Here is a 22,272-nt window from a genome sequence, read left to right on the forward strand (position 1 = left end):
TGGCTTGCTGACTGTTATGTAGTCCCTCTCCAGGAAGAAAGGGTCATTTATTAAAGCATTGTTTAGTTTGGGGGAAAGCTAGAGATGTTGTTTGCATGTAAAGTCCTTCCCTCCTTGCCCCTGCCCCCTCTGGGCATATCAGTAATATCATCCTTGCTTTCCATCACTGACTTCCTCTCCCTTCCCCTAACCTTCCCCCATCTCATCCTCTACTCCCTAAGCTCAGGCCAGGTCCTATTCCACCTGCTACCTCCCCTACTGCCCCAGCCTCCCCTCCACCGTCCCCGGGCAGCTGTCCCAGACCACCAGTTACCAGGTGTTGCAGTCTCTTGAGAGAGAGGCGCCTGGAGGGTACCGCTTCCCAGAATGCACACAGGGACACTCCGAGCTTTCCACGCAGCGGCCTTCATCAAGGAGCTGTCCCTCTGGGTTCAAGGGCATCAAGGCACAGACTCAACTTGTCATCATCATTACTCATCTCGTAACTATCAAATCCCCATACAGGGGGTCATCATCAGCCTAGGGCTTCTTCCAGGAAGCTCGAGAACTTGTTCTATGGTGTTAATCTCTCACATTAGTGCAACATGAGGGAGGGGGATTGTTAATCTCCACTCTCCTGATGAAGAAATGAGGAAAGAGTTTTGTTCAAGTTCTCTCAGTAAGGACGTCATGAGTCTAGGCTGAGGATTTCTTCCAGGAAGCTCAAAAAGCTTGTGGGAGGTTTACCTTTTGCATTTACGCAATGAGATAAGGGAAGGGAATTCATCACCATTTTACAGACGAAAACGAGACAAGAGTTTTGTTCAAGGTTTTCCGGTAGGAAAGTCATGAGTCAAAACGCACAGGACTCACTCTTACTAATTTAACAGGGTTTTCACCAAAGCTCACAAAGTCTCTCCTGAGAACGACTTCCTACAAAACTGCCATTGGATCGAGCCACATGCTCCCCAAACAAAGGCACTGTTGGCATCTAGACCATCCTTCTGTGTCCGAGACACAGGTGCTTTCATGGATACAGTACAACAGGAAAACATAAATTAAAAATAAATACCGGCTCATTCCTGACCTCTCTGCATGAAGACTTTTAGAAAATAAATAAAAGGCCTCTGATTTCAGCGATGGGGAACGAACACAAGTGGCTTTCATCTGGCTGCCCTCAGCCAAGAGCACTGGCAAGGTCTCAGACGAGTAAATAAAGTGGAAAGTTTATTACCAGGGCAGCTGCAGCCATCCACACATTGCTCCTGACACGCTTCATTGATGTGCAGGCTCTGGCAGGTTCTGGTGCAAGGGGACACGCACTCCTTGTACTCCATGCCAGCAGGGCATGCCGGTCCTGAAAGAGAAAGCTCAGAGTCTCCCCAGAGCAGTCCCTCCACATAGCACCTCCCAAGCCACACACGGTACTTATGCCCCCTTGGTCTGCTTCCCTCTGTCTCCAGGGCCCGGGGCCATCTCTGTCCCAATGGCATCCCAAGGGCCAAGGGCCCTTCCACCCAACCACCCCTTCCCTGAAGAAACATCTTTCATCTTGTAGAACCTGGCCTGTGCCCAGCAGGGTCACCTGGGACCACCACCCCTTCTTCTTGGTCATCTGCTGTCCATGGACAACTTGGCACTTTCTTGCACCCCTCTGTTCTGTCCCTTTCAGCTGAAACCCTCTCAGGATGACACAAAACCCCTCTGGGCTGAAAATAAATGGCCTCCGGGGGCTAAGCGAGGAGTAAATAATGTCCTCATCACAATCTCCTCTGAGGGCCCCTTTCTCTCCTAAAGCTGGCCCCACTCAAATGCCCCACACAGGGTGTAGAGCATTCACACCTACCCTCCCTGTTTTTATTCCCCTGGGCTAGAGGACTGCCTTCAGAGCCTAGCACCTAAGCATCTGTCCTCCCCGATGGACCCAGCAACTCGTGGGCAAGGGCTGGCTCTCCTCCTCTCTCTCCAGCCCTGTGCTGACGGCCACACAGGCCAACCAAAGGATCAGAACTCTTTTCAGGCTTCATGACATTAGACAATTGCCCCAAACCCTCTCTCCCCAGGAAACATCAGGTATCTCCCCCGCCCTACCTCTAAAGACCTGAAACAAACAGACAAACAAAAACAGCCCCTCCAGTTTACAGAGGAGAACCCTGCGGCTAACAGCTGCCTTCCTCATATTCCACCGCAAACATGAAAAGCTCTAACTAATAAGCTGAAAAAACTTTGCAAACTGAAAACTGCGTGTGTGGCACATATATTTGACCAGCTCCCCCACCTCTATCAGTGCCGTGTAATTACTGCAGACCGGCTGCTCATCTGCACAGCTTCGGTCAGTGGAAAGGCAGGGAACAGAGGAGGCTTCTTGCAGGGTGACGGGACAAGCTCCTCCCTAATCATGATAATCTGGGGCTGGTGACAATGCCCATGACCAGGGGCCCAATGAGATTAGGTCAAAACCACAGGCGCCATGAGGGGAAGTGGAAGGAGTGGTGAACACTGGGCCTGGGCGGCCAAAGGCTGATTTAATGAAAGGGAAGAACTTAATGAAAGCTTCCAGGATCTCCAGGATCACCCGTGGACAGTGTACCAGCTCTCTGCTCTTCATCAATTCAGACAGGCAATCAGCAAAGATATTAACTGAAGTTGCCATGCTGCCAAGATTCTGGCTGCAGGCAGAGAAGGCTTTTGTGTCCAGGGGATGGGTTTTCTGAGGGAGTCATGGGGAACCAGGTGAGGCATGACGTGAGAACAGAGGCAGGAGAAATGGCATGGAGACCTCGGGAAGGCCTTTCAAGCCTCATCACAGCCTTGAAGGGAGGGGACTCCCTCTGTGGGCCAGCAAGCTCTCTATGGCCAGGTGACAAAGGGCAGGGAGTGTACAGGAACTGGGTCCAGAAACGTGGTGGCTTGGCAGACACTGTCTGGCTGGGGCATGTATGGTAAAAGGGCACCATTAAGACACAGACTGAGAGCTTCCTGAGGGACACTCCAGGACAGACACCACTCTCCCCACGCCCCAAGCACCTCCCCAGCCACAGAGGGTGGGCCGTGACTTACGGCATACGGTCTGCTCGGTCCAGCCGTACAATATTATCCCTTGCTGGGCACAGGCCCGGGCGTACTCCATGAGGGCCATGCAAGGGCATCTCAGCCCCTGGGTGCACGTGCACAGGGCCATTTCACACAGGGCCACAAAAGGCTCGGGGTCCACCAGAGGGTGGCAGCGGGCGAACACCGAGGCACGCTTCAGAAGCTGGCACTGCTCCCAGGCGCCCTGCAAGAACAAGACAGCACCTCAGTGAGGGTGGCAGCATGGGGCCCTGGCTCCTCACTGCAGTTCCTCCTGAGTGGGACTCAGCGGAGACCTAGCCCTGCCCTGAAAGCCCAGGAAGTTCCCTCACACAGGGATGGCACCTGGCACCTAGTCGAGGGTTATCAACAGTTGTCAAACCAAACAGTCCACCAGTCAAAGGAAAGAGATTGGACCCATGCTATGGGAAGTGCACTGAGACTGAGGTCACCTCCTAAACTGAGCCCTGGGAAAGCAGGGCCCAAGGCCCTTGCATGGCAGTGGCAGACAGCGCCCCCTGAAGGGAAAGAGCAGAGAGGGAGAAAAGAGTGAAGAGAACGCTGAACTTGGAGTCCATGTGGAATTCCGCAGGACGACATGTGGCTTCAGGGTCTGGGAATGCTGATCAGCTTGTTTTGCACAGACCAAGTCACCTCTGCTCCCTGACATTGGTCTTCTCCACTGCAAATGAGGAGGTGGGACACAGAGTTTTATCAAGTAGACACTCCTGGGCCTTCCCCGCAGGGATTAAAATTCGGTGTGATGGAGATGGACTTCAGCAATATTCTTCTCAACATTCCCCAGGAGGTTCCTGGGCCCAGCAGGACCAGTCCCCGTCATCGAGAACAGGCTAGGATGCTCTGAACTGTGCTAGAGACACTCTACCAGCCACGGGCTCTTTTTGCATCTCAGCACATTGCAGGCTTGGAACTGTTGTCACTGATTTCTCCGGTAGCACATTAATATACACAAACACTCCTGAGTTGTATTTGCAAACATCTCTGGGTTCTGTGTATTAATGATTCCAAATGCACATCTTTTTCACAGTTCAGCATCTCTGAAACTGGAGTGAAGCTTACAATTGATATTATACCTGAAGTGGCAGCTTTTTCTTTCTTAGAGACAGGGAATAACATGTGTCTTGGAATCGATATCTTTGATCTGACACTACTCAGTATTGTCACTAGAAATGACCCCATGGGTGTGCCAGGAGCCAGGCCCGGGGCCTCATCTTCTGTGGCACCGTGGAGAGCCTGAAGGAGTAGAAATCTGACTTGGTGCTGCTCACCATCCGCAAGAACCACCCTGGCAGCCCCAGGGACAGGGACCTGCGGTGGCCCTAGGGAAATCTGTGTCCTGCTCACAGTGCCACTCAGACCCCATGGAGTCTGCCATCAGAACCAGGTGGGCAGAGCTGAGATGCACCCAGAGTGCAGCAGGCCCAGGAAGGGGGAGGGGCACAGGGGTGGGAGGTGTGGCCCAGAGCCCTGAGGGCCCAAGCACTTGGGCGTGGCTGGTTCCCGCTGCACCTGAGAATGCTGCAGCTGCTGCAGACTTGTGGGTAAGGACAATTTGCAGCTCTGCTTGTTGGGGGCCAACTGCTGACAGCAGCACTCCCTCCATGAGCCACTCTCCTAACTCACTCCCTTCCAGTCGGAGACCCCACACCCACTGTGGGGCTGAGAAAAAGCACAGGCTTCAACCCAGCTGTGCCACTGGCTGGTGGTGGGAACTGAGGCACAACGTCACCTCATTAGAGGAGGGTGTCCTGAGTACAATGGGGACGGAACAGGACTGCCTCAGAGGTGGTATAGAGACGTACAGGACCTGGCACCAAGCAAGCTATCGACAAACGAGGACCGCTCTCATGGGCCGCATGACCACTGAGGTCTCAGGTGACACATGCATCCTTCCATGGCCACCCAAGCATCTCACACAGGGGAAACTGAGGTTTCTGAAGACAATGTCAGGAACAGTCCTGCCCTGGACGTGTTTTAACTTCATAGCCCCAATCTGAGCTCCACTTCTTCCCCAAGCCAGTGGTGTGACCGTGGGCTGTTTACTTAATCCCATCTCCTCTGGAAGGAGAGGATGAGGATAATAACAGCACCTACCCGAAGAGACTGAGTGAAGAGTGAATGGAATGATGCACGTAAAGGTTTAGACTGATACATGGTGTCACCATCATCATCATCGATATCTCGGCCACCAGAGAGATCCCTCCCACTATCCCTCCTGCCATTAGGTTTATCCTTTAGAATGGTGAGCAGGTCACTAGCAGGACAGAAGGACATCTTTGTCTCCTTTTCCTGTCTCCATCCCCCTGGGCTCAGTAGGATGAATGGTTGCCATGGCAACATTATCAATGTACTACTATGTTGGGGGCTCCATGGCAAAGAGAGGAGCTGGTTTTGTTATTCTGTGATGGGGGGTGGGGGTGGGGGGTGGTCACAAGGTGGAAAGAAACAAAGTGAGTTTCTTTCCAGTGGAAGGGTGAGGGAGGACCCACCTTTCTGTGATAGGCAGGTCTAAGAATCTCCTGAGGTTCAGGGGAGGAGGCCTCAGCCGTACCACCTGCCCCATCGGAAATGACAGTCAAAAAGTGGGGTTACTAGACTCTTAAAGGGCAGCTGAGGGCCACCCTGAGAGGGCCAGGTGCTCAGTCCTTGCCTACCTCTTTCCCCACCTACAAGTGAAAACCAGAAAAAAAAAACAAACAGGCAGACTCCATGGGTCTTTTTCTAGTGACGCTGCTGTCACCTGGTCTGTAGGACAGTGGCGTGGAGCCGCCTCTGCACCACAGGACTGACCCTGCAGGCACAGGGACAGCTGGGCACCCGGGGTTCTCACCAGCAGGACAGTCAAGCCAGCAGAGAGAAGAGACCCAGGCGCCCAGTGTCCCCTCCCCTGTCAGAGCGACAGTGGGAAAGCACCCAGCACAGCCCGTCTCCAGCTGGCTCCTGTCCATTTTTTTCCTGTTCAAAGGAAAAGTGGGAATAAGACTCCAGCACATTTCTGGGGAGGTCCCTTGAGGTATTAAATGGTTTACAGAAAGCCTGACAAGAAGGGTGTTTTCTGGTTATTTGTCTGCAGGATGGGAGTGGATTTCTGCAGAAACAGCCACCTCCCTTCTTAGAACAATCCCTTTGGCCTCCAGCGTTGGCACCTGGAATCTGGCTAGGTTTGCTCTCTCAGCAAGGACAAAAGGAGAGGTCTGTCTCCCATCTTGCCTCCAGTCTTCCTCTTCAGGCCTGGCCTGCACTTGGCCTACTAGAGTGACCGCAGTCTGAGGGCCGGGCAGGACTGCCCGCCACTGGAACCACAGCACGGTGGTGCCTCCAGCTGCTATCCCTGCCCCTCAGGCTGCTCTGTCCTCCACAGGTAGCCCCACCAGCCCAGCTGGTTCCCAAGACAAGACGTCTCCACAGACATGAGCCCGAGCTGGAGCTGGCACCGTGTCAGATCCAGGGTGGAGGTATCAGCAGGCAGGAGGTGACCCAACCTTCACCCAACAAGCTTTGGCTGTGTGGCCTCCACGTCTCCAACAGCGTGTCCAGGTCAATACAAAATAGGCAAATCCGACCATGTCCAGCCCAGCCTAGAGGGCCAAGTTCTGGCTCCTTAGGGAGGCAGCGAGGCCAGGCCTCCCAGGATCTGACCGGCAGACCTCCCTAGTTCATCCCTCCCCACTCCCCACCTCCTATGTTACTGATGGTTTCCTGAACAGACCAGGTTGTTTCAGAGACCACCGCAAGCCCCACTCCCACAAACGGAGCCTTCAGAGGCCTGAAGACACCAGCAAAGAACACAAACCTCCTCAGAGAAAGGTGAGACAAGTACAGTCTTCCAGGGTTGGAGACGGAGGCATGGAGACAGTGAAGAACTTACAAGGTCAGCGGTTCCAACAGTGCGACCCCTACAGACCCCCAAGATCCTTTCAGGGGTCCACGAGGTCATAGCCACTTTTATAACAATAGTAAGATGTTATTGGCCCTGTTTGATCCCCTTCTTTTGCAAGGGCACAGTGGAATTTTCCAGAGGCTGCGTGACAGGCAGTCCCACAACCAACCGCGTGCAGGAGCAGGTAGGAGAGCCCAGCTGACTTCTCATAAGCCAGGCGGTGAGGAGATCTGCAGAACCGAGAAACAATCCGTTCTTCTTCCTAACCGTTTTCATTGTTCAGAATTCATAGCTATTCTATTGAAAAGATGTTACTCATGTAAAATATAATGGATTGATTATTTTTAAATAAATTAAGATGATTTAAATTTCTCAGTATTAATATCTAAAGTTGTAAATATCAGTAGATATAACCCACATGAAGGAAATCTCTTTGGCATCCTCAATCATTTTTAAGAGTGTAAAGGGGTCTTGAGACTGAACCATTTGCAAACTGCTAAACAAGGGGAGGGGTAACTGAGCAGGACTGAGACCTTGATTCCATCCACAGGCCAGGCACCTGCCACCAAACCACAGTTCATATGGCCTTTCATGCCCTTGAAAGGCCCTACCCCGCCCCCCCACGCCCTCCACCCCCGCATTTCCCAACAATCAGATTAGAAGACCGTGCAGTGCAATGGACAGAACAGCTCAGGTCTGAGAAGCCTGGATGCACGGAGTCCCAGCCCCTCACTTCCAAAGTGCATGACTTGAGGAAAATTATCTTGCTTCTCTGCACCTCTGCTTCCTCACCAGTTAGAGAGGGAGAATGTGGGGAAGATCTGAAAGTTGTCCAAAATCTATTCCTCCCTTCTTTCTCAGTCATGAAAACCCTCGGTTTTCAATTTTCCCCTGCACATATATAACCAGTGGGAATAAAGATTCCGTTTCTCAGCCTCCCTTGCAGCCGGGAATGGCCATATGATGAAGCTTTGACCAACAGAATATAAGGAAAGGGTCCTCTGCAACTTCCAGGCAGCATCCTAAACAGGAGAGGGTGCTCCAGCCAGCCTCCCCCTGCGGCAGATCGGCTCTCCGGAAAAGCAGCCATCTAAAAATGTCTGTAGAGCAAGGCAATGCAGCTCCAGAGCATCGAAATCATCGCTGGGTAGTAGGAATGTTTTCTTTGCTAATTGTAAGTCTCCCGGCCAGATCTGCAAATACACTTTTGCACAGAGGAGTATCTTTAAATTGCTATAGTTTTCTAAGAAGTCTGGCACCACAAAGCAAATGAACCTTTTTGGTTGTTGGTCTCCACATTTCTTCATTGGTAACAAATAGAAGATGCATTTAAATTTTTCCAAAATGTATTTTTAAATAATTAAACCTGTTTTCTTGGTGCTGATTCATTTTCCAGTTACAGAAAACCTTTAAAATCAAGAGTGAATAAGAACAAAGCAGAAATTCTAAGAATATTGTTGATTAATTAATTACATGCAACCAAATGCCGTACATTTACATCATAATTTCAAAATGAAAAAAGAGAATGAGGGGACCCTGACCAGTGTGGCTCTGTTGGTTGAGTATCGTCCTACAAAGCAAAACGTTGCTGGTTCAACTCTTGGTCAGGACACATACCTGGGTCAGGGGTTCGATCCCTGGTTGGGGCATGCAAGAGGCAACAGATTGATGTTTCTCTCTTACATTGATGTTTTTCTCCCTCCCTTCCCCTCTTTCTAAAAGATTTTTTAAAATTATTTTTTAAAAGGAGAAGGTGCTTCTTTCTTAGTCCCTTCTCTTTCTACTGGTGGAATGTGGTTGTGATGCCTGAGGCTTGACCTGCCTTCGGGCCGTGAAACAGAAGCCTCATACTGGTAACGACAGAGAAACAAGACACAAGGACCCTGGGTCTCGGCACCATGCGTGGGGTCCCGAGCTTCTTTACATCGCGAGAGAAATAAACTTCTACAATGTGCGGACCATTGTTACTTTAGGTGTCCTGTCACTCACAGCAGAACCTACTAACAGGAATAGCAATGCCTACTTTAGACGGTTGCTACCAAATAAAATTAAATAAGGTTACACAGGAAGGTAATCAAGTGCTTATAACTATTATCATTGGCCTGCTGTCAATATTAGCCCAACAGTTCGAAAGTGGTTTCTCCTCAGCTCTCTGCTAAACCATGCTGGCAGGGAGGCAAAAGGACGGCCAGCTAATTTGCACACTTCCAGCATCTGCCTGGCTCCAATGCGAGGCATCGGCTCCTCTGTCTTCCTTCATCTCTTGTCTGCAGTGCTAGAAGCTGGCAAGAGCTCCAGCCCCAACTCCATCAATCCATGACCTCACCCTGCCTGGGTGGGTGTGCAGACCCACTTGTGGTCCATCTTAATCACATTTCAGTTCATTAAAGGAGGCCAGGCCTCTTCCCTGGAGATGCCATGCCAGTCAAAGGGAGAGGGAGAGAAAAGAAACACATCTCCCCAGTGGCAGATGGGGGCGGGGGAGTGTAGGGAGGAAAAGAGATCTGAAGCTTAGCTATTGTGTTTGTTCCCAAACAGCTGACAAAGGAGAGGGGAGGGGAGCATTCCTAGGACCAAAGTGAACAAAGAAAGGGGCTAATATATAAAGTTCAAGATTGTTCAGCCAGGCCCTGATCTTTCCAGGCCTGGTGTGGGTGCCCTACGGCTGCCCCCGGAGGAGGTATGGAGGCGCCCAGAGCCTGAACTCATCCAAAGTAGTGGGTTCAAGAATTCATCCCTGGGGCAGGGCATCGTTTCTCATTAGTCAGCCTGCGAGGATGGATGGGGGAGGGTTCCTGAGTCTATTATAACTCTGGCTGGCCTGAGATTCCCACCCACATTTCAAGATCTGGCTCACAAGGACCCCATGAAACTGGTTGATGGATACCCACCAAATGGATGGTTTTGGCAGAGTTAGACATTCCTCTCTCTACGACAGTTGGAGTATAGCCTTCAAGAGAAGTAGGGTAACTGGACATGTCCAAGAAGTCCCCAACTTTCCAAAAGGCTCTCCTCACCCTCTGCCCTGGTCTCCTGGAAGGCCTCTGAGCAATTCTCAGGGCTCAGCTGGCTGGAAGGACAAGGGCCAAGTACCAGCCCCAAATTCCCAGTCTGGGGTCTGCCTGAGCTCTAGGGATGGGACCCTCCACTGCTCATGCTCCCAGTGAGGAAAGCTAATCAGCTCTCATCACAGAGCTGATCCTTCTGAGCTGCCATTACACTTACTATTCTTTGGGCAACTCACCATTCACCATCCAAGATAGTACAAGCATGGTTCTCTTTCGTGGTTGTTCAGTTCCTCACGTGTGTCTTGTCCCTTGAGCAAGACTGCAAGTCTACCTTGCACAGTTTTAGTATCACCCAACCCATATAATACATTTCAATAAGTATGTACTAGTGGGCACAGTCAGATTCTTGCTCATTCTTGACCTCACCAGAAGGAAGGACAAGGGAAAGAACGCTGCTTAGGAAATATTTTGTTAAAGGATTTTGAGATTTTTATGTTAGGGAGGCATCTGAACTGGGGGACTCAGATCTTATCTGATCCTCCTCAATGGTTTGTTAAATAAGTGCCCTAAAAGGCCAAGTACTGCTTAACTTGAGGCAAATCTTTGAACTCCTGTGGCAGCCTCTGAGCCCTGTTATAAGGCTAGACCCCCCAAAGGCACAGTGACCCCAGTCACCCCTACCCCACCACAAGCCCATGGGTTCACTGTCCCTCCTCCTGCTTTGCATTCAGGAGAGTGAATTTTCTCTAAAGGAAAAGGGTGCTTACGCAGTGTTGGATAGAGCTCTGCTCACCTTGGAGAAGGAAGGCTGAGATGCAGGGCAGGGACGTAAGTACGTGAAGACGCAGAGAATGATCAAGTGAAACCAAGGACAGCACCTGAGATTCGTGGACCTCAGCAAAGTATGCGATGTGAGTCCTCACCCCTCAGCCTGCATATGGCTGGAGAGAGACTTGAGAGAGCAGTTCTCACTCAGCAACAGGGGTGAAGTGGGGGTGGTACGCGTGTGCTCATGTGCGTGTGCGTGCTTGTGCTCAACCCCAAACCCTGAGCTAAACATCAGTGGGACACCAAGGGTGGGCACCCTGTCTGTAAAACCAGCCACAGTGCTGTTGTCTGACAACTAACTCCTCCGGGGGTTTCGGGTTACACATTCTTTCCTTGAGATTTATTGACCTTCCCTGGACCAGACTCTGACACCATCAGTCTCTCCATGAATCACCTCGATCTTACCAAACACATGAATGGAGCAGAAGTCTTCCCAATCTCCAAGAAAAATCTACTTCAGGCCACTCAACGTGGTGAATGGAAGAGTCAGGCAGTGGAAGAAGGGTGCCAGGAGTAGACCTGGCCCGTGAGCCCCCAGCTCTGCCAGGGCACTCAGCACCTCCGCCAAGCCCTGTGCTTAAATTACCTCCCTCCAGGCCTGTGAGCGCCCTCCCACTACGACTGTGAGCAGAAGTAGTACAAAGAACTGGGTCCCCACTTTGCAAATTAAAAAAAGGCTTGGACAATATTTCATGAGGACATGAAGAGTGAATTGCATTGTCCTCGACAAAATGAGTATTTTGTGTGCCTCTTTGTGCTGTTGAAGAGACATGTTATGGTTACTCAAAGTACACATGAGTATTTACAAATGTCAGCTTGTGTGGGACAGGTGGCTTCCTGGAAGGAAGGGGATTACTGGTAAACAGTGTGCTGGTTCAGAGGAGGGAGAGAGGAAGGAAATGTGAGGCCATGAACAGCAAAAGAACAAAAGGAATAAGGATTGTGTTCGCCGAATAAATGTCAAATTCAGAGCCAGTGGGAGAAAAGGCAACCTGGGACTATTAGGGACTGATGGGAGTATAATCAGATGGGAACTCCTGAATCGGACCTGGAGAAACCAGACTCAGAGGGTCTTGCTTCCCCCAGTATTCAAGGGCACTGAGGTAGGGCTTGCATGGGGTAAAAAGAAAGGAGAAATTTTTCAGGGAGACAAGACTGAGCTCTGCAAGAGAGCTGGAGAGATCTCAGCAGGGATGCCTCAAAGATTTACCTCTTAAATCAAGGTTACAGCACTGTCTATATCTATCAGGATAGAACTTGCGGGGAGCATGCATGCAGTGAGCAAGGGGCTGGACTCAGTAGCCTCTGGAAGCTCATCCCATTATAAGTTATTATGAGTCTATTTCTAACATGGATGAAAAGACATTTCAGGTGCTGCAGGTGCTGCAGACACCTGCCTGAGGTTGATGCTGCTGACAGAGGATTCACCACCGGGGCTGAGTAATAACTGGCACACTCAGTCTCCTCAGGAAAGACTGGGCATCTTGAAGACCAGCTTGGAGGAGGTATAACGAGATGACTGTGAAGAGCAGGGGCACGAAGTGTCCTCACACTCAGATGGCAGCAGGAAATAGCAGGAGATGTCCTTCATACCCTGGGAGAGGATCCTGAGGCGGAGGACGGTTGCAGGGACTATGCCTCCCAATGGAAGCAAAGCCAAGGCCAAGTCCATGGGCAACAAGTGTAGTTCTGCAGGTCATACAGTGCACAGTGGCAACACACCCAGGAGGCTACCATTCACATCGAAGAAATCATATATGTACGTGTACATTGTAGGCACATTTGTGCTTATGATGGCCATTTCCCAGCAGGTGGTGGTAAAGTGTCTTAAGGAAGGGCTGCCTTTTTTTTATTAACAAGAGCACTGCCTGGACTAGTCCAGCCTCCTGGAGCCATGGCCTTCACATTGCAGATGGGAATGCCACACAAAGACAAGATTTTCATAACGGCCAGCCCTTGTTGACATTCTCTAGACAGACAAAACTTTTTTTTAAAGGCGACCTAAAGATCTTTCTAAAATGTTTACTGCACAGTAGAGTTGCCTGCAAATTAACATCAATTATTTGAGCACTTAGAGCTTGGGGTTTTTTATTACCAGGGCTGCTCCCTGAGCTCCAGACTCCAGCAGTCCAGCCCTTTGTTTGAAAAGCTGAGAAAGCTGCAAATTTGCATGCACTCAAACGAGCCATTATCAGTCCCAGCAGACGGGCTCTGGGTTTTGTTGGCATAACAAGGAAACATTCATCCCCTAGGTATAAGTAATATGACCTGGCTCTCAGAATGAGTTGACTGCTTGCTACCACCTTGGAAGGACTGGGAAGCACCAGCGAAGTGGGAGAGCAGATTCTGCGGGCTCTCAAACAAAGTTCTTAGGTCAGTATAGTCTGCCCCATACAGCACTCTGCCACCGCACAGGGCCTTGGAGTCACGCTGGCAAACACTTGTAAACGATCCCATTTACCAGACCTGACTTCTGATCCAGAGGCCCAGGGGGACTGAGCCAGCAGTGAACAGTTCCAAAGACCACTTAATCACCTCCCCAGAGAGAAACCACGGTATTTCTTAGCCAATGAGAGTGCACCAGTCACAGACAAATGCTGCCTGATTGGCTAAGACAAAGCCAACCTCACTTCTCAGGTAAACAACCTGCAACCTGGTGTTCTGATCTTAGAGGACCGTGTGCCTTGGGAGGTCTGGCGTGTTTGGGGGCCTCTGCCCAGCACTAAGACCTCAGTAACCAGTTTCTTCAGCTGCTCCCAAGACACTGGTTAGTAAGGACTTTAATGCACCCAAGAGACAAAGTGAGTAGCAAGCTTGCAGCTGGAGCCCCGAAAGGCACCCAGGGAGACAAACAAGGTTTCTAGTAGGTTCTCCCTCCCTCCCTCCTTCACCCACTCCCTCCCTCCCCCTTGTCTCTGGGCCACCGAGGGCTGTCCCCCTCCTCTACCGGGCCTCAGTGTCAGGTTTTCCCTTTCAAAATCCTGTCTTCACTTCCCACTTCTATGGATAAATGAGACTATTCCTTTGTATAAATGTTCCCTCACTATTCCAAGGGTGAGGGAACATTTGTTCAGCACTGAGCTGGCCTGTGTTTGCAAAATAAAATGTGACAAAGCCCGTATGTCCTCAAAGAGCTGATTGGGTGTAAGAGGTACATGTGTGGCCCCCGCCCCACCTCACCTGCAGAGGCACCCCCACCCTTGATCTCGCCCCTGCCTGGAAACATTCAAGGGCAGGGGAGGCGAACCACCGGCCAACCACACAACTGTAAGTTTGGCTCTGGCACCTTGCTCTCCTTCTAAACTCAAGCTGGGTGCAGCTCCCCCAAAGGAATGGGGTGATAACTGGGAGGAAAGAGAAGAAAAAGAATGAATTGGAGAGCTTATGCTGAAAGTGCTATGCACTTGGCCTCCTTTCCTCCACTCCCCTCCCAATGTGGGGGCACTCTGGTGGGAACACAGACAGAAGGAGGACACCGGGAGGCCTTGCCCCACTTGAAGTGTCATCCTCCCAGGGCCCCACACAGGGGGCACAAAGCCCATCTCTACCTGCAGAAGGTGGAGGCAGGGTGTAGTGTTGCCCTCCCTTGCCCACCCCCTCTCTCCAAGGGGGAGGTTGTGGTTCATGGGAGCATAAAGGCCACCTCTGAGGGGAAAGCTGCTAACTAGCTACCGTACAGGAAGAAACTGGGCTGTGTGTGAAGGGTGGGAGGTGCCCCCCTCTGTACGGAGTCTTAGGGACATAGGCACAGGCGGTCATGGCACCACAGGAGCAGTGACGGGAATGAGGTGACCACAAGCCAGGGAACACTGCAGCCACCAGAGCTGGAAGAGGCAGGAAGAGATCTTCCTGGAGCCTCAGAGGCGGGGTGGCCCTGCCGACGTCTTGATCTTGGCCCGGGGAATCTAAACTCAGCCTTCTGACCTCCCAAACTGTGAGAGACTACATTTCAGTTGTCAGAAGCCACTAAATTTAAGATGATTTGCCTCCTACCACAGCCACAGGAAACTATTACAATGTCCAAGCTGGTCAGTTCAGGCCCGCCCCCACCCACCCAGCTTCCCCCACAATAAAGCTACCCCATTCCTGGTGATGTGCTAGTAAGAGTTTGGGGTTTTCTTCTCCTATTTGTACTGTAAACAATCACTTACTGCGCACCTAAGTAGGAATTCTTTCTATTGGCATAATTTCAGACAAGGGACAGGTGATGATGGAGACATTGGGAGACAAGAGAGAGGGCCTTGGGTATAAAGCATAAAAGTGGAGTCACTCACTATACCAAGTCATTAGACCAGACACATTTTTAGAGTTCCAGGCCCAGAATAACATTAGATTTAGAGCTACCTAGACTCCAGCCACAGTTGGTTTTCAGGAGGAAAGGGACCCATGGGAGCCTTACATTGATCAGCCAGAGGGACCCACAGAGGTAGGCCTATTGCTCCCCGAGGTAGAGGACCTGAGACCAGATGTCCTCCTGCCTCGTAACTCCAGAAGTCCCGCACCCTCCAGACCATATCCAGCCTGGGCTGTACCCACCTTCTGCATTTCCTCAGAGGAGACGTTGCAGGGGCTGCTGGGAGGGGAGGCCCGTTTGCACCGCTGTTCTCCGCTGCTCAAGGCCCAGGAGTTGGCAAAGTCGTAGGGGTCTGAGGTCAAGCTCCCTGTGGAGAAAAGTTTCAGGAAACTGAAGCCACAGTTATAGCTGATCCAGGACTTCTGAGGGGAAACTGTAGGTCTGTCATCTCCTGAACCAACTTTCGTTAGGTTCATACATAGGCCTCTTGACTGGGAGTATTTTCTATGCAGCACTCGGCATAACACGATGGAGCACAGGCATCAGAGTTCAGCCAGGGTTTGGTGAGAGGCGGGCAGCTGGATGGGTGGGCACAGGGCGGAAGACAACATGAAAGACGAGGGAGGTGTCCATCATTTCCACCTCTCCACACCTTTGTGTGCCATTCTTCTGTGTGGAATGTCCTCCCCCACCAACTGCCTTGACTACTGTATTTTGCTGTGTAAAATATGCACCCATGTTTTAGGACTAATTCCCATGTATAATGTGCATCCTTATTTTTCCCTCAAAAATTTGTACCAAAAGGTGTGCATTATACACGGCAAAATATGATATCTCCATTTGTTCTTGGAGGTGCAGCTCCTGAACCACCTCCTCCAGTAAGTCCTTCAGAACTGACTCTGCTCCCTGTCTACCCGCCATGCCTAAGTTGGGTGGGGCCCTTCTCTGTGCTGTCTCAGCACCTTGGCCATCCCTCTATCAAAACTCTCATCATCCTTTGTGTTGGCATTTCTTTGCTTTTATTCAGCCCCCATTTAACTCTGAGCTCCTTAATTCAGGGTACAGACTATGTCTCTTATCTCTAAATTCTGGTAGATTGTGGATATTCAAAATACTTTTGTAGAGGGAAGGTAAGGGTGCCACATAGAGACTAAGCCCTCCAATCACTGCATCCACTGCACTCTGACAATATCTGTGCCTTAGTACTTATAACAATCACACTGTCAGCTACTCACAACAGACCATGAGGGCCTCATGGGCTTACATGGCATGGTGCACAGTAGGGGTCTACTTTATGTCACAGCCACCCATGGCACCAGTAACACTGCTGAACCTTCATTTCAAAGGAACTTAATGGAGCATTTTTGCACAGCCAGGTCTAGAAGCATGAAGCATGTTTGAAGGTCAAATAATGTACTTGGGAATAGGAAATAAACTATCCCTGGGGAAAAAAAAGAAAAGCAGAACTTTAGAAACATAGTCAGTGGCATCTGGGGTGTGGTAGGTAGAAAATAAAACACCCCACGAAAGATACAGGTACTTCCTCATTCCCAGAACCTGTGAATATCTCTTTATATGGCAAAAGATGTGATTAAATTAAAGATCTTGAGAGGAAGAGTTTATCTTGGATTACCTGAGTGAGCCTTAGAGGCAATCACATGCGTCCCTAACAGGGAGGCAGAGGGAGAGCAGAGACACACAGAGAGAAGGTGATGTGAGGACAGAGGCAGAGATTGGAAGGATACTAACACAAGTCAAAGATTGCTAACAGTGATTGGAAGAGGCAAGGGGTAGATGTTCCCACTGGGCCCCAGAGGGAATACAGTCCTACCAGCACCTTGATTTTGAACTTCTGGGCTGCTGGGATTGTGAAAGAATACATTTATGTGGTTTTAAGCCATCAAATTTGTGGTAATTAGACGGTAACTGCAGAAAATTAATACATGGGAGAAGCCAAAATGAAGTGAACTTAAATTTATGGAGTTTCTGATGTGCACCTGGCATTGTTATAGGTACTGCTCTCTAGGTTCTTGGCTATTCCATGCCACATAAGCTAGCTCACTTTCTAATACACCATATTAAGGAAGAGGCAGAAGAGAAGTTTTGTGTTGGATGGGGAAAGCCCTGGAGAAATTCAAGACCTCTGGGGTCTGGTCTCAGCTCTCCTTCAGTTACCCTACGTGATCTGGGGCTGATCCCACCATGCTTCTGTGCTCAATTCTTCACATGTAATGCCCTAGCTGGGGTGGCTCAGTGGATTGAGCCCCAGCCTGTGAACCAAAAGGTCGCCAGTTCAATTCCCAGTCTGGGCACATGCCTCAATTGCAGGCCAGATCCCCAACAAGGGGTACACGAGAGGCAGCTGCACATTGATGTTTCTCTCCCTCTCTTCTCCCCACCCCCACCTCTAAAATAAATAAATACAATCTTTAAAACAAACTTATTTAAAAAAATGAAGGGTTAGACTGGATGGCCTCCAAGATCCTTCCATCCCTGACCTTCCATTAAGGGAAACTCTAGGAGCTCAATCTGAAATGAGGCATGGGGATATCTAATAGACAGAACTACAGATATTCTCCCTAACAGAAAAGTCCCTGCGAGCCAAAGTGAAGGCCCAGCCAGGCTGACTTCCATGATGCCAGGAAGCAAGGTTAACTAACTATTTTTGTTGAATCTTTACCAACCAAATAGGCCTAAAGCCACAGTCCTCTGAGAATGATTTCCAAAATGTCACCAGAGCCCTGACTTTTTGACAATAAGCAGCACCTTTTCCCTGGTATCATAGGTCCTATTTTTAGTTTTTTAAACTTTAAAGCCTGGAATAAGGAAAATATATCTTAGGGCTAGTTTTATTTCTTATTATACAACAGATTTTAAAAATCTTTAAAATGTGCCACTGCATAAAAACAAAAAACAAATATCCTATGGAATCCCTAGTTAATCTCACACACACACACACACACACACACACACACACACACACAAAACATAGAGAATTACAAGAGACCAAAAAAGAAGGATAGGGAGGGAAGGAAGAATAAGGAAAGGAAGTTGAAAAATAGAACTGTCAAGTGTGACTTGATGTTCTGACTACAGGGTGTTAGAATGAGGGTAACATTCTTGCCAATGAAGGCGCTTAAGCTTTAACAACTCTGTGGAGATGGGAATGAGTCCGGGGCCTGCATGACTTGGGGAGGTGGGTTTGATGCCCCTCCAGAGTCTTAAGTTGAGACTCTTGAAGGGCTGCTCTCTGCATGAGAAAGCTGACAAGAAAAAATCCACTCTGAGAAACAGGGAAATAATAAAAGTTTGTTTCTTTGGTCTGGGTTCTGCTTAGGAGAGAAAACGTCTCTGAGAATTTACAGTTGTGGGAAAGGCTTCAAGTATAATTGAGATTCCAAGTTATACCTCTTGTGAGATTCAGTAACTCCATATTAAAAATTAATATAAAACACTTCTAAAGATGAGCTCACAATCCAAAATTATGAAACATAAAAAAAAATCCACTTTAGCCCTGGCCAGAGGCACAGTTAGTTAGAATGTTATCCCACACACCAAAAGGTTGAGGGCTCAATCCCCAGTCAGGGCACACACCTAAGTCACAGATTCAATACCTAGGGGTGCATATGAGAGGCAACTGATCGATGTTTCTCTCTCATATAGATGTTTCTCTCTCTCTATTTCTGTCTCTATCTCTGTCTCTATCTCTGTCTCCCAAATCAATAAGCATGTCCTCTAGTTAGGATTTTAAAAAGATATAGATTTGATTAACACAATTAACAAACTTAATTCAATAAGTATATGTAGAATCCTACAGTGATCAGAGAATACATTTTTGGAGCATACATAGAACAATTACAAAAAAGATCAGGTACTTTGCCACAAACAAACATACCCAAATTTCTAATTTAACTGAGAAATAAATTTAGTTATAAAAGATAACTAAAAATTCTAAACATTTGAAAGTTTTCAACACATTTTATGGTTAAGAAATAACTCAAAATGGAAATTGGGAAATTCATAGAACTAGATGAAAATGAAAATGTGCTACACATCAAAATTGGTGTGGTGCAGCTAATGTAGTACTTAAGGAAAATTCATAGCTTTAAACATACATATTGACTGATAAAAAGTTTGAGAAATCAGTGCTAGGGAAGACAGAAATAAGAGCTCTTACTATTTTTCAGTCCAATGAAAGGCCTAGTCAACTGTTTCTCTGCACACTAATTAATCAGAGGGTAACCAGGTGATAAGGAAGAAGTAAAACACATGCAAATGTTCAGCTTTTGCAAGGGAGCATCACTAATTAAAGGTTTATGTCATTGAAATTATCAAAAAAAAGGATTAAAGATTCATGGTGTATTTCACTTTGTCCATGTTACCTTCTACTGCTTATGAACACACACACACATAAACTGTAAAAGATTAATCTGTAATCTTCTTTTGATAATTTCAATTACATAAATAGTTGGGGGGGCAGTGTTGATTTCACCCATAAATCTCCATTGTGGTGGTTCAGGAGGGTTTGTTCAAACCATCCAGCACTTACCAACCATCTACCATGTATAAGTTGCTATAGGGAATTCAGAGTCAAACCAAGTGGGGTCTGAGGAGCTCCAAGATCAAGTGTGACGGGAGGTCTAGGCAGTGAGATGGAATGCTAAGAGACAAGGATGGCAGGATCCATTGAGGTGAGGTCACAGGGAGATGATGGGCATGCCAGGGGCGGAGCCATAGTGAAGGTTTTGTGAACAGTGAAGTTACAAGCATAACCATGCCCCCAGGAAACAGCACCCCAGAAAAGCTTACCTTCTTGAGTCCTAAAGTCATCTTCAGCAAAGATGTTAAAGTTGCCACACAGCCCACAGGTCTTGTTGAAGTATTTGTCTGACAGCAGGACTTGGAAGCTGCCGCTGCCATCGATCCTGGCCACAAAGCCATAGGCCTCACTGGACAGCTTGTAGTACCCAGCCTCAGTTTCTAAGTACAGCCCGTTGGAGGCATAGGGCATGGTGACACTGGAGGGACAAGGGTAAGCTCAGGAAGTGGGCTTCTCACATATTTTCTGGCTGTCCCTCCCACCCTTCAACCCCAACCCTAGGCAAAGGGTTCAGGCTATGATGCAAAGTGGCCAAGGGCCTAGCCCGGCAGTTGGGAGCCCTGGCTCTCACCCAGCCCTGACACCGGCTTCCTCGGGACATGTTTACTTCCTCTCTCTGGGCCCCAGCTTCTTCATCTAAAAGATGAGACAGTGCATGCAAGGGGGGTTCCCAGGGCTTTCTCACATTCACACGTTTTGGGCTTTTGACTTACTTCTGGTCCCCCTGCAGCACAGTACCATTGACAAACAAATGGAGGTCGAAAAATTCCCCAAGATACACGGAGAGGCTCACTCTCTTGCCACTTTGGAAGTCTCCTGAAAGACAAGAGTCAATGATAGTGGTCATTATCCAGAAGAGTCAATACATTTATTCATAATCATCATCTCTATAATCTTATCTGAGTGGAATACTTCCCACAAAAGATGTAACGAATGGACAACAAAAATCTCCTCCAAAATACTGTTCCTCACCCATCTACTTATTCATCTAAAACATCGAGTGTCTTCTGGATACAGAGGCCTCTAGTAGTCCCTTATATTTCTCAGAAGCAAAATATAAACATATGACCTCTTCCTTCTCGGAGTTTACAACCTAAATACAAAAATAAGAGGAGCATGCAACTATTAAAAATATTGTAAGGTAGCAAATAAAAGCAACAAAGTAAGTTATTTCTAACAGGTACTGTAGCATGTATTATTTAAAGTGTTTTTCTTAGGTTAGCCCTAAAAAGGTGCTTTGTTTAAAATGGAGATTCATGAGTCCCACCTCAAGTTACTGATTTTGATTCTCTGGGAGAAGTTTAGAGAATCTATAGGTCAAGTCATTCATTCCATTTGGGGAACTTAATAAAGATGCAATCAATAATGGGTTTTGTCCTTGGAGATGTTTGGGTAGCTAAACACATGATAAAATAGTCTCTGGCTACGTGACAATGGTTTGGTTGTGAGGGACAACAGAGACACAGGTGGTGGCAGTGACATGAAAGCAGAAAAACAGGTGGAGAAACACTTTTGCATCATTACAAAGACCTTGCTGTCCCACAGCTAGTCTCTGACAACTGTCCCTCATGCAGGGCCCTTGGAATTCAAAGAGCAGCCATGGAGATGAAGGAGACAGAGGAACAGGGGAGAGTCTGACCTCGGGCCTTAGAGGCTGAGAAGCTGATGGAAGCAGGGAAGTTGAGGACGGCCAGTAAGGACAGAGAGACAGAATACTGGGAGAAGAGGGGGAAGGTGGGGGGTGCAGTGCCTTGGGGTTCCTGTGGAAATGGGGCATAGGGCCCACTTGGAAAGTTGACCTTGGAAATGAAGGAATGGGCCTTCCCCTATTGGGGTCTGGGGAGGTTGGGCTCCAGCTCCGCCAAAAAAAGGAAGCAAGAATGTCTGTGGAACCAAGTCCAGGAAACTTGGGAGGTTTGTTGGCGTGAGGTCCTGCTGCCACAGCTGGGGCCACTGATAAGGAGAGTGAGGGAAGGGGACGCCTCAGTTCACAGCCCCACAGCGGTCTGAGGGGCGTTCTCCAATACGGGCCTGAGGACAGGGGCCACCTGGGACCCCCACACACTCCTGACCAACCTGGATGAGCCAGAAAGTAGACTTGTTCATGGTGAGATTTCAGTGAGGGTCGTCACATGTAAAGACCTAGCCCAGTGACTAGCAAACTTTTTCATCTCATGGCACACATAAACTTGTTGCTAAAATTCTACAGCACACCAAAAATATATATATATTTTTTGCCAATCTGACCAAAAATATGTATAATTCTGATTCATTCACACTGGATGGCTATTATTGTGTTGGCCATTGTCATATTTTTTATTTGACAATCTAAGGGAGAAGAAGTCAGTGTCCCTGAGTAAAGGGTCATGTATTGCACGTTTTAAACATTCTTGCAGTGTACCAGTTAAAAATCGCTGAACTAGCCCATTCTAAGAACAGAGCCTTGAATGATATAGCGTTAGCAGCTCAGAGGCCACCAGGAAAGGCCCAGAGTCCACCAGCCACATCCTGCAGCGCTCCACACTAGCTGTCAGGAGTCACAGGAGGTGCCAGCCAAGGTAAAAGGCTTTCGTCCTGTTTGACTAAGGAG

General features: G+C 48.7%; 1 protein-coding gene across 1 annotated transcript in view; it reads right to left on the reverse strand.

The window, feature by feature from the left end:
* The window catches only part of VWF (von Willebrand factor), a 121,714-nt gene that overhangs the window by 90,468 nt on the left and 8,974 nt on the right, over positions 1-22,272 (reverse strand). The window contains exons 4-9 of the mRNA XM_045826343.1: positions 20,396-20,498; positions 19,892-20,100; positions 15,325-15,449; positions 3,040-3,256; positions 1,214-1,336; positions 314-425 (exon numbers count right to left, since the gene is read on the reverse strand). Coding sequence (XP_045682299.1) covers positions 314-425; positions 1,214-1,336; positions 3,040-3,256; positions 15,325-15,449; positions 19,892-20,100; positions 20,396-20,498 — 889 coding nt within the window. The remainder of the gene's footprint in view (positions 1-313; positions 426-1,213; positions 1,337-3,039; positions 3,257-15,324; positions 15,450-19,891; positions 20,101-20,395; positions 20,499-22,272) is intronic.

Source organism: Phyllostomus hastatus, unplaced genomic scaffold (assembly GCF_019186645.2).
Source record: "Phyllostomus hastatus isolate PE091 unplaced genomic scaffold, TTU_PhHast_1.1 phas_scaffold_755, whole genome shotgun sequence".
Lineage (NCBI taxonomy): Eukaryota > Metazoa > Chordata > Mammalia > Chiroptera > Phyllostomidae > Phyllostomus > Phyllostomus hastatus.